The sequence below is a fragment of the Cebidichthys violaceus genome, unplaced genomic scaffold, assembly GCF_023349555.1.
Source record: "Cebidichthys violaceus isolate CVI_PGR_0920_01 unplaced genomic scaffold, fCebVio1.0.p SCAF_3, whole genome shotgun sequence".
Taxonomy (NCBI): Eukaryota; Metazoa; Chordata; class Actinopteri; order Perciformes; family Stichaeidae; genus Cebidichthys; species Cebidichthys violaceus.
In genome coordinates this window covers 11057307-11070425 of record NW_027176483.1, presented here as the reverse complement: position 1 = coordinate 11070425, position 13119 = coordinate 11057307, and the positions used below count along the sequence as shown (strand labels likewise).

At 40.1% G+C, this 13119-nt stretch overlaps 1 protein-coding gene across 1 annotated transcript; it reads left to right on the top strand.

Moving 5' to 3' along the window:
• The first annotated feature begins 1071 nt into the window (after positions 1 to 1071).
• On the top strand, positions 1072 to 10247 carry LOC137881610 (high-affinity choline transporter 1-like). The gene is made up of 9 exons (XM_068723621.1): positions 1072 to 1294; positions 3683 to 3872; positions 3979 to 4092; positions 5035 to 5190; positions 5294 to 5442; positions 6069 to 6215; positions 7163 to 7316; positions 7639 to 7856; positions 7949 to 10247. The coding sequence occupies exons 2-9, from the start codon at positions 3689 to 3691 to the stop codon at positions 8462 to 8464; spliced, it is 1638 nt and encodes a 545-aa protein (XP_068579722.1). The 5' UTR covers positions 1072 to 1294; positions 3683 to 3688; the 3' UTR covers positions 8465 to 10247.
• Positions 10248 to 13119: the final 2872 nt, after the last annotated feature.

Here is a 13119-nt window from a genome sequence, read left to right as displayed (position 1 = left end):
TAGACAAAGTATTAGAGAGGGAGCTTGTTTCCCCAGAAAGAAGACTTCTTCAAACAGAACATTTTGAGACCGGTAAAAATAATGTAGGCTAATTAATACCACCATCAATGACAACAATAGTATCACAATGCTGATGTGGGTGATAATGTTGTTTGTCCACGTGTCTAGGTGAATCTCACTGTGACAGATGATGGGAGATTGCACATTGGAAATGTTGTGATGCTGGTGAACATGGGAGGAGAGTAGTGGGAGTGCAGTGAGCATTAACGCAGACATTAACAGTTTGAGGAGGATTCCTTCACCTGGCATTCAAGCCAGTGCAGGAACTGGAGTAACTGCAGGAAGAGGTATTCAGGCTCATGGTCTCATTGCACTTGACCTCACATTATTGTGGAGCTACTGTAAGATTCACTCCGTACAGCTGCACAATAGCCGGTGCTGTGCTGATAGCAGGGGTGGGCTGCCATAGCGGTTACCGGGGAAATCCCCGGTAGGCCGACGGGGTTGGGCTGGTCCAATACCGGACCACGTCCATCATCAACTGGCCCTCCCACTGACATCGCCGAACCCGGCTATATTAAATGTACTCTAATATCTAGAGTCAATTACACTGACTGACATTTATACTACTCCTCGCGATCTGTATTCATGCTCATGGTCTCCATCTTCTTTACTCATCTAATCTCTTCCGTCAGTCTAACTTTGTTTTAGGTGTTATTACATGCTATTTAATATTTACTTTCACTTTCTATTCAAGTGTTATTAAATCCAGTAATCCAGACAAGATACTGTATGTCCACGTGGTGATGAAGACCACGTTTGGTCACAGGTTAAAATATAATAATTAAACTAGGAGGCTTCCTCAACAATAGACAACGCTCTCATTTATTACGGCCTATCATCCAGGGTGGGTTCAAGGATACAAACGTTTCGACTCCGCGGATTTGCAACGATTTCGAACCAGCTGTTTGGTTTGAGCGCAACGTTTCGCGTCAGCGTCTGAAATATGTTGTCACGATTACGCTTTCGATCTGAGTGTCATCCATACGCGATTTAAAGGAGACACCGTTTGCAAACTAACAACCATTTGAAATAGCGCATCAAATACACCGCTATCATCTAATTTCAAACGTTTTCTTAAACGCTGTTGACGGCGCTGAACGCGCACCGCTCGCAGGTATCACGTTTCAGATGGAGACAACGTTACAACAGTGACCAGCCGAGGCTGTAACAATAGCGAAGCTCACGCTCAGCAGCCAACGCGCTGAAGAAAGGACGCTGGCACCACGCAAAGGTAACGTTACGTTATAGTCCCCACATGGGAACGAACACTAATTGCGTTCGTGTTTCATTATGTTGTGTCTGTCGGTTAAAATTGTACATCATAGTGATTGTGTAATTAAAATATTTCATTCATTCTACTCATTTGGTCGCGTGTTTTTTTCTTTTCTTTTCTCTCACTGCGGTTTACAATTTGTGTATCGTGAAACGGTAACAGTGAAGCTAGCTGACGTTAAATGTGCACTAACGTTACCAGGATCTAGTATCCAGTTGTGTTCTTATTTTACCCTGACTGGGAATAAGCGCATATAGGTGAACCTGTTAATATGTGATAAAATCTAATATTCAATATATTGGTAAGAATGTATCTTTACGTGTAGTTACAGGATGATGAATTATAACTACGTCTCCATGGCGTCTGGTCTGTCCTTTAATCGGTAATGTAATGCAAAGGCGTTATTTATGAGATAAACACGATTTATCCTGGTAACGTTAATGGTACACATTATATAACAGTCAGGAAAACAAACAAACATGTATGATTGTATGATAGCTCTTATCAATGCAGATGATAGATATATTATCAGCGAAGGCTTCTCTCAAGGTTTGTGGTTGCGTTAGGTTGATTCATTAAAGGTTAATGTGCCGGCTGAAGAGGCATCTTATTCAGTGCTCCTAAGTAACGGTAGAAGGTACTTCACCTTTTTTAATTTGACCTACACTGTCCCTGCGTATTGAGAGGGGGGGGGGGGGGGGGGGGGGGGGACTGCACTGGTACAACGTTACATTTCACAAAGACATGTTGTACTTTTAAATCCATTAATGTACATGTATTTACACAGCTACAGTTGCATTGCAAGTGTTTCTTATAAAACACATGATTAGCTTATAAAATATAATGTTTTGCTGGCGATGAAACCATCTCAAGTAGGTAAAAGAGCTCCTCCTCTGATGCATGCATATAAATACAACAGTATTATCCAACATTTGAATTCCCTGAAAGCCACAGTTCTGCCTGCATAATGATGTAGACTTTTACTTGTATTGGTTACATTGTAGTATTGCTATTTTACCTAATTAAATAGTATTCATATTTAAAAAAAATACAGCCCACTGATGTGCTTCTTATTCTGTGCTGCTTATTCTTTATGATAATCAGATTCACATGATTTAGCTTATGTTAAACATTTTAGAAAATACAACTCACCAAGTGACTTTGTAATATATCAGAATAATAATTAATATCCCTGCTGTGGGACTATCAAAGGAGTATCTTATTGCATCTATTATCTTCAATTTATAAATCATTACACTGATTCAATGAAGAGGATTGGTATTGATTTTGCTACTACAAAGATATAAAGGACATTTTACAATGAAAAAACAGATAAACTACTAACAATAACATTATGCAACTGACGTTATCAGTCAGTCTACGTTAATACGAGCATATAGTTTATTATCAGAGTCAAGATGAGCTGCTTTTGGCAACCAGGAAGAACAATGTCAATAAAGATCTTCTGTCATTAATAAACTACTACGCATAGAATACATTACTGACAAACTGCACTACTTTGCAAATCAATTGAACAGTGGGGGATACAATGTGGATGAAAGAACCAGTTGTTTATGTTAACTGCCAACTATATTCTATGCCAGCTCTATCTTGCTGGAGAAGTACTTCAAAGGAAAACAACTGGTAAACTCAAATTAAAATAACTGCTCCTGAACTAAATTACGTAGCTAGTGTGAATTTACCTGAAAATTACGGACCTGAATTTAAAGTTAAGCACTTGAAATAACTCTAACTAAGATCTACATACTGTTTCAAAGCTCTGCTGTAAAAGAAATTCTGGTGGAGAAAAACTGAATCTCGGTGGAAAAATACAAGGTCCTCAATGGTAGCCTCGCCCTGGTTATATATGTGGAGCCGGGTGATACCCTCTGTTAATCAGCTATTTTGCTCGTTGTGTTCTTAGACTTTAGGGCTTCTGGAAAAATGGCAGAGGTTATAATTTTGGATTAGTTAAAGGCAGGTGCATCCTCTGCTCTCACATCTTTCTAGGCATTGTGACAATGCAGCACAGCAAAGGATGTGGGCGCTGCTTTCTCTTGGGCCACCCACGCCCCTTTGTGAGCCCTTTTCACAGCCTTGATACGGCTTGTTTAGTCAGGATTACTGCCAGATGTGCTTATTCCGGTAATGCCATGGTTCTGTGTCAGTCTCAAGTAGCAGCTTGAGATCATCAGGTGAGCGACTGTACACGTGCTTTAAAAAATGGTGACATTACTCCTGCATAAGTCTTGTCATGCTGTGCTCAATGATGGGCTTGTTTGAACGACTTTACTGTTTACTTACATGCTCTTTCTGTGTGTTTAATTTGTTGCATTGTGTAACCAGACAATCATGGCAGTGGATGTCCCCGGACTCGTGGCCGTGGTGGTTTTTTATATCGTCATCCTGGGAATTGGGATCTGGGCATCTCGAAAATCCAAGAAAGTGGAGAAGACATGTGCCGGCCCGAAAAGTGAAGTTGCCATGGTTGGTGGCCGCAACATCAATGTCCTGGTCGGGGTTTTCACCATGACAGGTAGAACTTTTTCTTAGCAGTACTCAATGTACTTATTGTGTGTGCTCTAAGCTCCTCTCGCTGTGCTACGGTCTTTGCTTGACTATTTTCTTTTCTTTTCTTTTAGCAACATGGGTTGGAGGAGGTTACATTATGGGAACTGCTGAGGCTGTTTATTCTCCTTCTCAAGGTCTCATCTGGGCTATGGGGCCTCCTGCTTATGTTGTCAATTTTCTTTTGGGTAAGTAGATAAAACAAATGAAGCCTCTGTATGATAACACACACCAGATGAAGAGGTGAAGGCTATTGTACTACCTTACGGCTCCAAAACATTGTCGGACATTTTTACAAAGTTGTTTTCTTGTTTAGTAACACCTGGTTGTATTTTTAGCCTCACACACTCACGTATCACATTATGTAATTCATCTTTTCAAACTCTTAACCTGCTTATATTTAACGAGTCTTGTTGTGGCCTTTCACCTATCTCAGCATGCATTGGACTAGATGCAGGGTAGACCTAAAGTCTGCCAATCCTTTCATTATGTAAGAAAATGCAGATTTTGTGCCTGTTGTTGCACTCAAATACACCACAAAGTCAACCAATGAATAATCCACATACTGTTTGTATTGCGCCAGTGTTCCTTTATTGAATTACTTTCCTTACACTGTCAGTATTAGCCATGTAAAAGACGGAAATGCAATGGTACATGTGCAAGAGATTGTTTAGGTTAGCGACAGAAACTATGAAGCAGCAGATACTATAACTTCATAAATCATGGACACAGAGTTTAAGTTGTTCTCGCCAGAGAAGGGCACACATTGTACTTATTGATACTCATATTATGCAACAGCATTATTTTTTCTTTCATAGACCCTACAGCAGATTGTTGGTCTATCTGAGCCTACAGGCAGACATTCACACGTACATATTCACACCAACAGACAATTTTAAAATGTTCCACTTTGTCTAACCTGCTTGTTCGTGGAGTGTGGGAGGGAACCCCCCCCACCCCCAACAAAGGGAGGATTTGTACACAGGCGTTTCAGATCCAATTGCTGATGTTTCTCCATTGTTTATTTTAAATGACTAATTGATCGTTCCTGCTCTACTTTGAATCATTAACGCATTTCAAATTATAATTCACTCCAACAGTTGTTTTTTATTTACTCTGTACTTCTTAAGGAGGATTGTTTTTTGCCAAACCTATGAGGTCAAAGCGCTACGTGACCATGTTGGATCCCTTTCAGCATCGCTATGGCAACATGTTCACTGCAACACTACTGCTTCCTGCTTTGGTCAGTGATATTTTGTGGGTTGCATGCATCCTTGCTGCTCTTGGTAAGTGACACTTCACGCAAACTTAACGCTATGATTCTGCCATAATCCATCACACTGCATATTTGTATAGCATCTCTGATTTAATGTTGTGTTTTACTTCCAGGAGGAACAATGAGCATCATTCTTGGGCTGTCGTCTGCCATCTCCATCATTATCTCTGCTGCTGTCTCCATCATCTACACATTTTTAGGTGGCCTCTACTCTGTGGCATATACCGACATCATCCAGCTTTCCTTCATCTTTGTCAGCCTGGTGAGAAACGGAGAAATATAGAGCGAGTGTCAGAAATGACTGAGAAGAGAGAGCGAGGAGGATGGAGGCAACAGAAATAGTGGGACTTAAACCTCTGAACCCCAAGCAGTTACCATAAGTCTATGGAAACAGCAATCATGGCTAGAGATCACTCAAAATTGTCTTTTGAGAAGTATAAAACAACCAGAAATCAATAACAAAACAAAACAAAAAGTTTTTTAGAATTTCTTTGATAATTTATTTCACAAAAATTGGAAAACAGTGGAATCTATTCATCCAACATTTCCCCAAGTGCCCAAAAATGTTACCAACACTGGAAAAAAAGGGGCTCCATGTGCTATGCATATTTAACTATTTACATTTTTACAACCTCTACTTTTAACCTCTCTGTGTTCAGTAGCCTTTTTCATGCATGTGTTCAAGGACCATCGGAGAGATGACAATCTGACATTTCTGTCTGTCTTTACAGCTTCTGGCTATGATGAATGGTGTAATCTGGGCAATTGCCGGCGGGTTTTGGGGTTCAGAGTGAATGCATTCAAGTTGAAGAATGTTGAGAAATGTAAGTAATGCAAAAGCTGACTTGTCACCAGTTTTGCTATAACAGCTGTTTCTTTCTGTTTCAGTGGCTCTGTATTCCTTTTTTGATACTCAGCCCTGCAGTTACTGACATCTCGCACACAATCCACCTCAACCAAACAATTGGAAATTCATGGATCGGAGAGTTGAAGCTGGAAGATGCAGGAAAATGGGCGGATGAGATGCTGTTATTGGTTAGATTTTGAAATTGTATTTTGTTTCACTGTGTGTGATTGCAGTGGAGTTACAGGATTGAAATAACACTTTCATAGTTGCATCATTGCACAAATGCAATGACAGGATATTCTCAAAATATACCTCTGGTGTTGAGAAAAGCAGTTCCTCAAAAGGCCACTTGGGGCTGGCTCAGAAGTGAGTCAATCCACATAGACCCCCATTTTAAAATAACTAACTTTATAGCAAAAATATGTTTACGGCCTGGTACCAAAAAGGTTTTGTTCACAACTGTAGGGACGTGCATTTTTTTAATAAATCACCCAATTCATTTATATTACTGCTTAAATTCAGACATAATTGATCGTCCTGCCAAGATGGTGACGGCAGGAGCCGACCACTCTAAGCTTCAGAAACCTACGGGTGACGACATGGAGACTACGTCCATACTTTATACAGTCCATAAATACAGTGTATCTCTATTGTTAGCTTCCAATACATCACTGAAAACCTGTAATTCATCAGTGTTCCCAAAATATTTGTCTGAATTTACCAAAATGTCTCAGAATATCAATATTTTTTGTTAGTTATATATTTGAACAAGATAATCATTTAACTATATGACCTGTCATGACCCATGCATGTTTGTCTGATGTCTTTGTGGGCAGCTAATAATATCAACATGTTCTATTCAAGTGTCTTAGTAAGCCATGTCAATGTGAGTGCTTTTCCTCCTGTGACATGCCAAAATGTGTTCTGTGATAAAAGTCAATTGAAATAACACTTTAGTTTCAAGTTCAAGATACCTTGAGCCATTGTAGCTGCTCCTCTGTTCTCACTGTTCTGTGAAATCATATAGTGTTAAATAGACTTAGAATCAAGACTTAGAAAATAGAATTTAAGGCCACAATCATCCATCCATCTGTTCACTGACAAAGCTTGTGGTTTTTGTGCATGCATGTTTTAGGCTTTAGGGGGACTGGCCTATCAAGCTCTCTACCAGAGGATCCTCTCTGCAGCCTCCTCTGCTCAGGCTCAGGTCACCTGCTTTGCTGCTGCTGGGACTGTTTTTATTATGGGACTCCCCTCAGTTATCATTGGAGCAGTGGCGGCCTCTGCAGGTAGACATGAATGTTAACACTCAGCTGCACATGCACAGTACACACACACACCAAGCATTCATATATTTGACATCAGACGACATGTTCAGTTAGGTCCCCACTACCATGGCTAATGGCATGGGATGACTTGTATGTGTGTGTGAAAATGATGGTGGGACATTTGCCTGCTTTCAAATATTTTGCCTCCTTCTCCCCAGTGCTTCATTTTATTTTGATGCCATCACCATAATCGTAAACGCTTCTTCCCCTGCCGTTATTCTTTTCCTCTCGACCCTGACTGTCTCTTTCTCTACCTCTCTCTCTTCCTCTCCTGTTCTCTAAGACTGGAACCAGACAGCGTATGGTCTACCCCCTCCTTTTGAACGAGGGGAGGCAGGGAAGATCCTGCCACTGGCCCTGCACTACCTCACACCCACCTGGTTGTCAGTGTTAGGCATTGGTTCTGTGGCAGCAGCAGTTATGTCCTCCATGGACTCTGTGCTGCTGTCCTCAGCATCTATGTTTACACAAAACATATACAAGGCGACTTTGAGGAAGCAGGTGTGTGCGAGTGTGTATGTGTGTGTGTGTTTGGTTGAGCATAATGCAAAGGACCTACATTTTTATTGTCCCTCTCCTCGCTGTTCTTGCAGGCCTCGGAGCGGGAGCTGCAGCTGGTGATCCGTATTAGCGTGCTGCTGGTGGGCCTGGCTGGATCAGGCCTGGCCTTTGCTGATGACAGCGTGTTCGGCCTCTGGCTGGTAAGCGGGGACCTCCTCTACTGCGTGGTCCTCCCGCAGCTCATATGCGTACTGCACTTAGGCTGCGCTAATAGCTACGGAGCTATTAGCGGCTATTTAGTTGGACTGCTGCTGCGTGGGCTGAGCGGGGAGCCGCTGCTTGGGATCCCTCCTCTCATCCTGTACCCCGGCTGGAGGGAGGTGGATGGAGTTATAGTACAGTACTTCCCCTTCAGGACTCTTGCCATGCTCTCCTCTGTGATATGTGTTATTTCAGTGTCCTGGCTGGTGGAGCTAGGCTTCTGTCACCAACTAATTCCTCAGTCCTGGGATGTACTGGGGGTGTTTGACGAGAAAAAAGAGGCAGAGAGGGAGCAAGTACCTGTTCCTGGTGAGGAAAAGAACTGTATCCTTAATACAAAACTCTAGGCTTAACTTAAGTACAACATCAGCCAAAGTATACTCAAACCTCTTTTTATGCAAATTCCTACCAACCTTCGTCTCTGCACATTTCTTACATGTACTGTATATTACACGTGTTTAATACTGAATCATATGCTTTATATGCACCAAACTGACCAGCAGTAAGTGGAGAGTGATTCAGGGAGGCATTGATGCGCACTGGTTCTCTTTTTTTAACAGAAGAGGATTAAGGCCACATATGAAGACCTCAAGATTCTTGATCTTAATGTCAGAAGTCAATTTTTTTCACATTGTCCTAATCCTCTTTAAATGAACCTCTCTCCTCAATTGTCACTGGTTTTTTGTAGTTTTTTAATTACGTCGCCTCCACTCAAACCTTTTCTGTAAATTAAGCTCAACCCAGGTGGTGTTACTTAATTGTGAAATCATTGTAGTACTTTCTAAGGAGTTCTGGCTCTTTGCATTGGTCAAGCACTGAGGGGACAAAGCAATCCCATTTGTGATGCAATACTTGAGACGCTGAGGTTGAGTATTCCTCACAAACAAAAAAATCTAGCAGCAAATGCCTGCTTGTTGAAGTATTTGCCACTATTTTATGTTTTAAAGGGATCATTACTGAAGGACCATCAAGATATTGAATTTTAACTGCTATTTTTTAGATGTTTTGTGATTGCAAGTGTTCATAAAAAAATGAAACCTTATCTGTTTATTATCTTTGAATCTGATGGAATATGTGTCCTTTAATGTGTATTTTGTGTGTGTGAGGGAGAAGAACACAATGACAAGTTACTTGCTCTAAGTTATATACATTAATGTACATATGATAGAGTGCCACAACTTTTGCTACATCACCTTTAAATGATAATGGACCGTTTGTCACTAACAACATTGAATTACACCCCTTAAGGTATTTGCCTTTGTTGCCTCTATAGCACAGATTTGACTTGATGTTCCAGTGGTATTTGACATTTGCTCCAACAATACAGCTGCAATGCCCCCTTTGTAGCAACAGAGGGCAGCACCTAAACACTGAAAGGACTTAACCAGAGTGAATCTCAGGAGATGCTGCTAACCACAACACAAATCCAAAACTTCAGTTTTACAATAAATAAATAGATAAATTAAAAAAGCCAGTTGGTTCAGTGTCAATCATCTATGGTGGTGCGTGCTGTTTTTACAATTTTACATCGAGGGGAGATTTATTTTGTTTCTTACACTTGCTTAACCTCTCACTTTACCTCAACGTCATATCAGAAGACTTTCCAGCACAGGCTCTGTTTTATGACTTGATAAAATAAATGTATTACCCAACCCTAAACTAAAGTTATTGTTATTTTCACGCCATAAATTATGCCTCAAGTAGAGCATATTCGCTCCTGTCACACTTTACTTACGTCTTTGCACAAAGTATTTATCAGATTTAGTAATTAAACTTCAAACGCGTTATATTTAAATTACAGGACTCGGCTATTATAATGTTATTTATTTTCATTTTGTTTCTGGTAATATTTTTAACGAAAGCAATACGAGAAACATACTTTAAATGTGTTTAAATGCATTGATATTTCCCAATATAGAGAAGATCATGGTTAGGGATATGCCTATTCACCAAGTGATTTTATTTTAATGCTGGAATATTTACTCTGATTATGTCAGAATACCCCTTTAATTCACCGTTTTAAGTATTAAAAGCGGGTTAAAAAAAAAGATGGGAAAATCCACATAATACATTTAGGTGGGTTTAAAAAGTAAAGTGGCACAATTTGTCAGTCTAACAATCAAAAGCTGATGTTATCTGAAATGAAAAAAATAAAAGAATAGAAGTACCTGTATTGACTTCCTCATTGTCTCCAAATGCATTACAGACATTTCAAACGCCCATCGCTCATCGTCTGAAATCTTCAGCGGCTGCATCCTTTGGAGGACCCAGCCTTCGCGGTCTACGTTGGCCGCATCCTTTGAGGACCGCGAAGGCTGGACCGAGCGGTCTCCGAAATGAGACGGTCTAATCTACAGAGGACTTCCTGTTTGCGTCACCAGCTACCCCCCCCCCCCCCCCCCCCCCCCTTTGCTGCTCCCATATATAATGTATATATATTGATAGAAACTGATTATACAGCTCTTTTCTAAAACCTTAACAGTATATACCTCTATATACTGTTAAGGTTTTATTTTTAATCAGATTTCTAATCTAATCAGTCAATAATTAATTCATAGTTAATTCATAATATTGTTATTCTAAATTAATAATGTTAATAATTAAATCAGTTGCTATGTTAAATAACACATTTTCAATAATTTTAACATATACTGTATTTATACATACACATATATATATACAGTGCTGTGAAAAAGTATTTGCCCCCTTCCTGGTTTCTTATTTTTTTGCATATTTGTCACACTTAAATGTTTCAGATCATCAAACAAATTTTAATATTAGACAAAGATAACCCGAGTAAATACAAAATGCAGTTTTCAAATGATGATTTCTTTTATTAAGGGAGAAAAGCTATCCAAACCTACTTGGCCCTATGTGAAAAAGTAATTGCCCCCCCTTGATAAATCATGAATGAACTGTGATTTATTGGAAAGCTGAGTTCAATTTCACTATCCACACCCAGGCCTGATTACTGCCAGACCTGTTGAATCAAGAAGTCACTTAAATAGAACCTGTCTGACAAAGTGAAGTCGGCTAAAAGATCTCTAAAAGCAACACATCATGCCGCGATGTAAAGAAATTCAAGAACAGATGAGAAACAAAGTAACTGACATGAATCAGTCTGGAAAGACCCCAGAACAACATCTCAAGAACTGCAGGCCTCACTCGCATCAGTTAAAGTCAGTGTTCATGGTTCAACAATAAGAAAGAGACTGGGCACAAATAGCATCCATGGGAGAGTTCCAAGGCGAAAGCCACTGCTGACCAAAAAGAACACAAAGGCTCTTCTCACATTTGCCAAAATACATCTTGATGATCCCCAAGACTTTTGGGCAAATATTCTGTGGACTGACGAGACAAAAGTTGAACTTTTTGGAAGGTGTGCGTCCCGTTACATCTGGCGTAAAACTGACACAGCATTTCATAAAAACAACATCATACCAACAGTAAAACATGGTGGTGGTAGTGTGATGGTCTGGGGCTGCTTTGCAGCTTCAGGACCTGGACGACTTGCCATAATTTATGGAACCATGAATTCTGCTCTCTACCAGAACATCCTGAAGGAGAATGTTGAGCCATCAGTTCGTGACATCAAACTCAAGCGCACTTTGGTTATGCAGCAGGACAATGATCCGAAACACACCGGCAAGTCCACCACTGAATGGCTCAAAAAAAGCAAAATTAAGGTTTTTGAGTGGCCTAGTCAAAGTCTGGACTTAAATCTGATTGAGATGCTGTGGCGTGACCTTCAACAAGCCGTTTCTGATCGAAAACCATCCAATGTGGCTGAATTAAAACAATTCTGCAAAGAAGAGTGGGCCAAAAACGCTTGATTGCAATTGTTGCTGCCAGGGGTGGCAAAACCAGTTATCAGGTTTAGGGGGCAATTACTTTTTCACATAGGGCCAAGTCGGTTTGAATAGCTTTTCTCCCTTAATAAATTAAATCATCATTTAAAAACTGCATTTTGTCTTTACTCGAGTTATCTTTGTCTAATATTAAAATTAGTTTGAAGCTCTGAAACATTTAAGTGTGACAAATATGCAAAAAAATAAGAAACCTGGAAGGACTGTACACAGCACTGTATATATATACAGGTGCATCTCAATGAATTAGAATATCATCAAAAAGTTAATTTATTTCAGTAATTCAATTAAAAAAGTGAAACTCATATATTACATAGATTATTTACACACAGGGTGATATATTTCAAGCGTTTACTTCTTTTAATTTTGATGATTATGGCTTACAGCTTATGAAAACCCCCAAATTCAGTATCTCAGAAAATTAGAATATTGTGAATAAGTTTAATATTGTAGACTCATGGTGTCACACTCTAATCAGCTAATGAACTCAAAACACCTGCAAAGGTTTCCTGAGCCTTTAAATGGTCTCTCAGTCTGGTTCAGTAGGCTACACAATCATGGGGAGGACTTGACATGTCATTGACACCCTCCACAAAGAGGGAAAGCCACAAAAGGTCATTGCTAAAGAAGCTGGCTGTTCACAGTGCTGTATCCAAGCATATTAATGGCAAATTGAGTGGAAGGAAAAAGTGTGGTAGAAAAGGGTGCACAAGCAACAGGGATAACCGCAGCCTTGTAAGGATTGTGAAGCAAACCCATTCAAGAATTTGGGGGAGATTCACAAGGAGTGGACTGTGGCTGGAGTCAGTGCTTCAAGAGCCACCACACACAGACGTATCCAGGACATGGGCTACAACTGTCGCATTCCTTGTGTCAAGCCACTCCTGAACCAGAGACAACGTCAGAAGCGTCTTACCTGGGCTAAGGAGAAAAAGGACTAGACTGTTGCTCAGTGGTCCAAAGTCGTCTTTTCAGATGAAAGTCAATTTTGCATTTCATTTGGAAATCAAGGTCCCAGAGTCTGGAGGAAGAGTGGAGAAACACATAAAACCCACTAGTGCTAAACAATTTAGAAAAAATATCTAATTGTGACCATTTTGACTGAAGGGTCTGAATTCCCTCCCACAGGATTATAC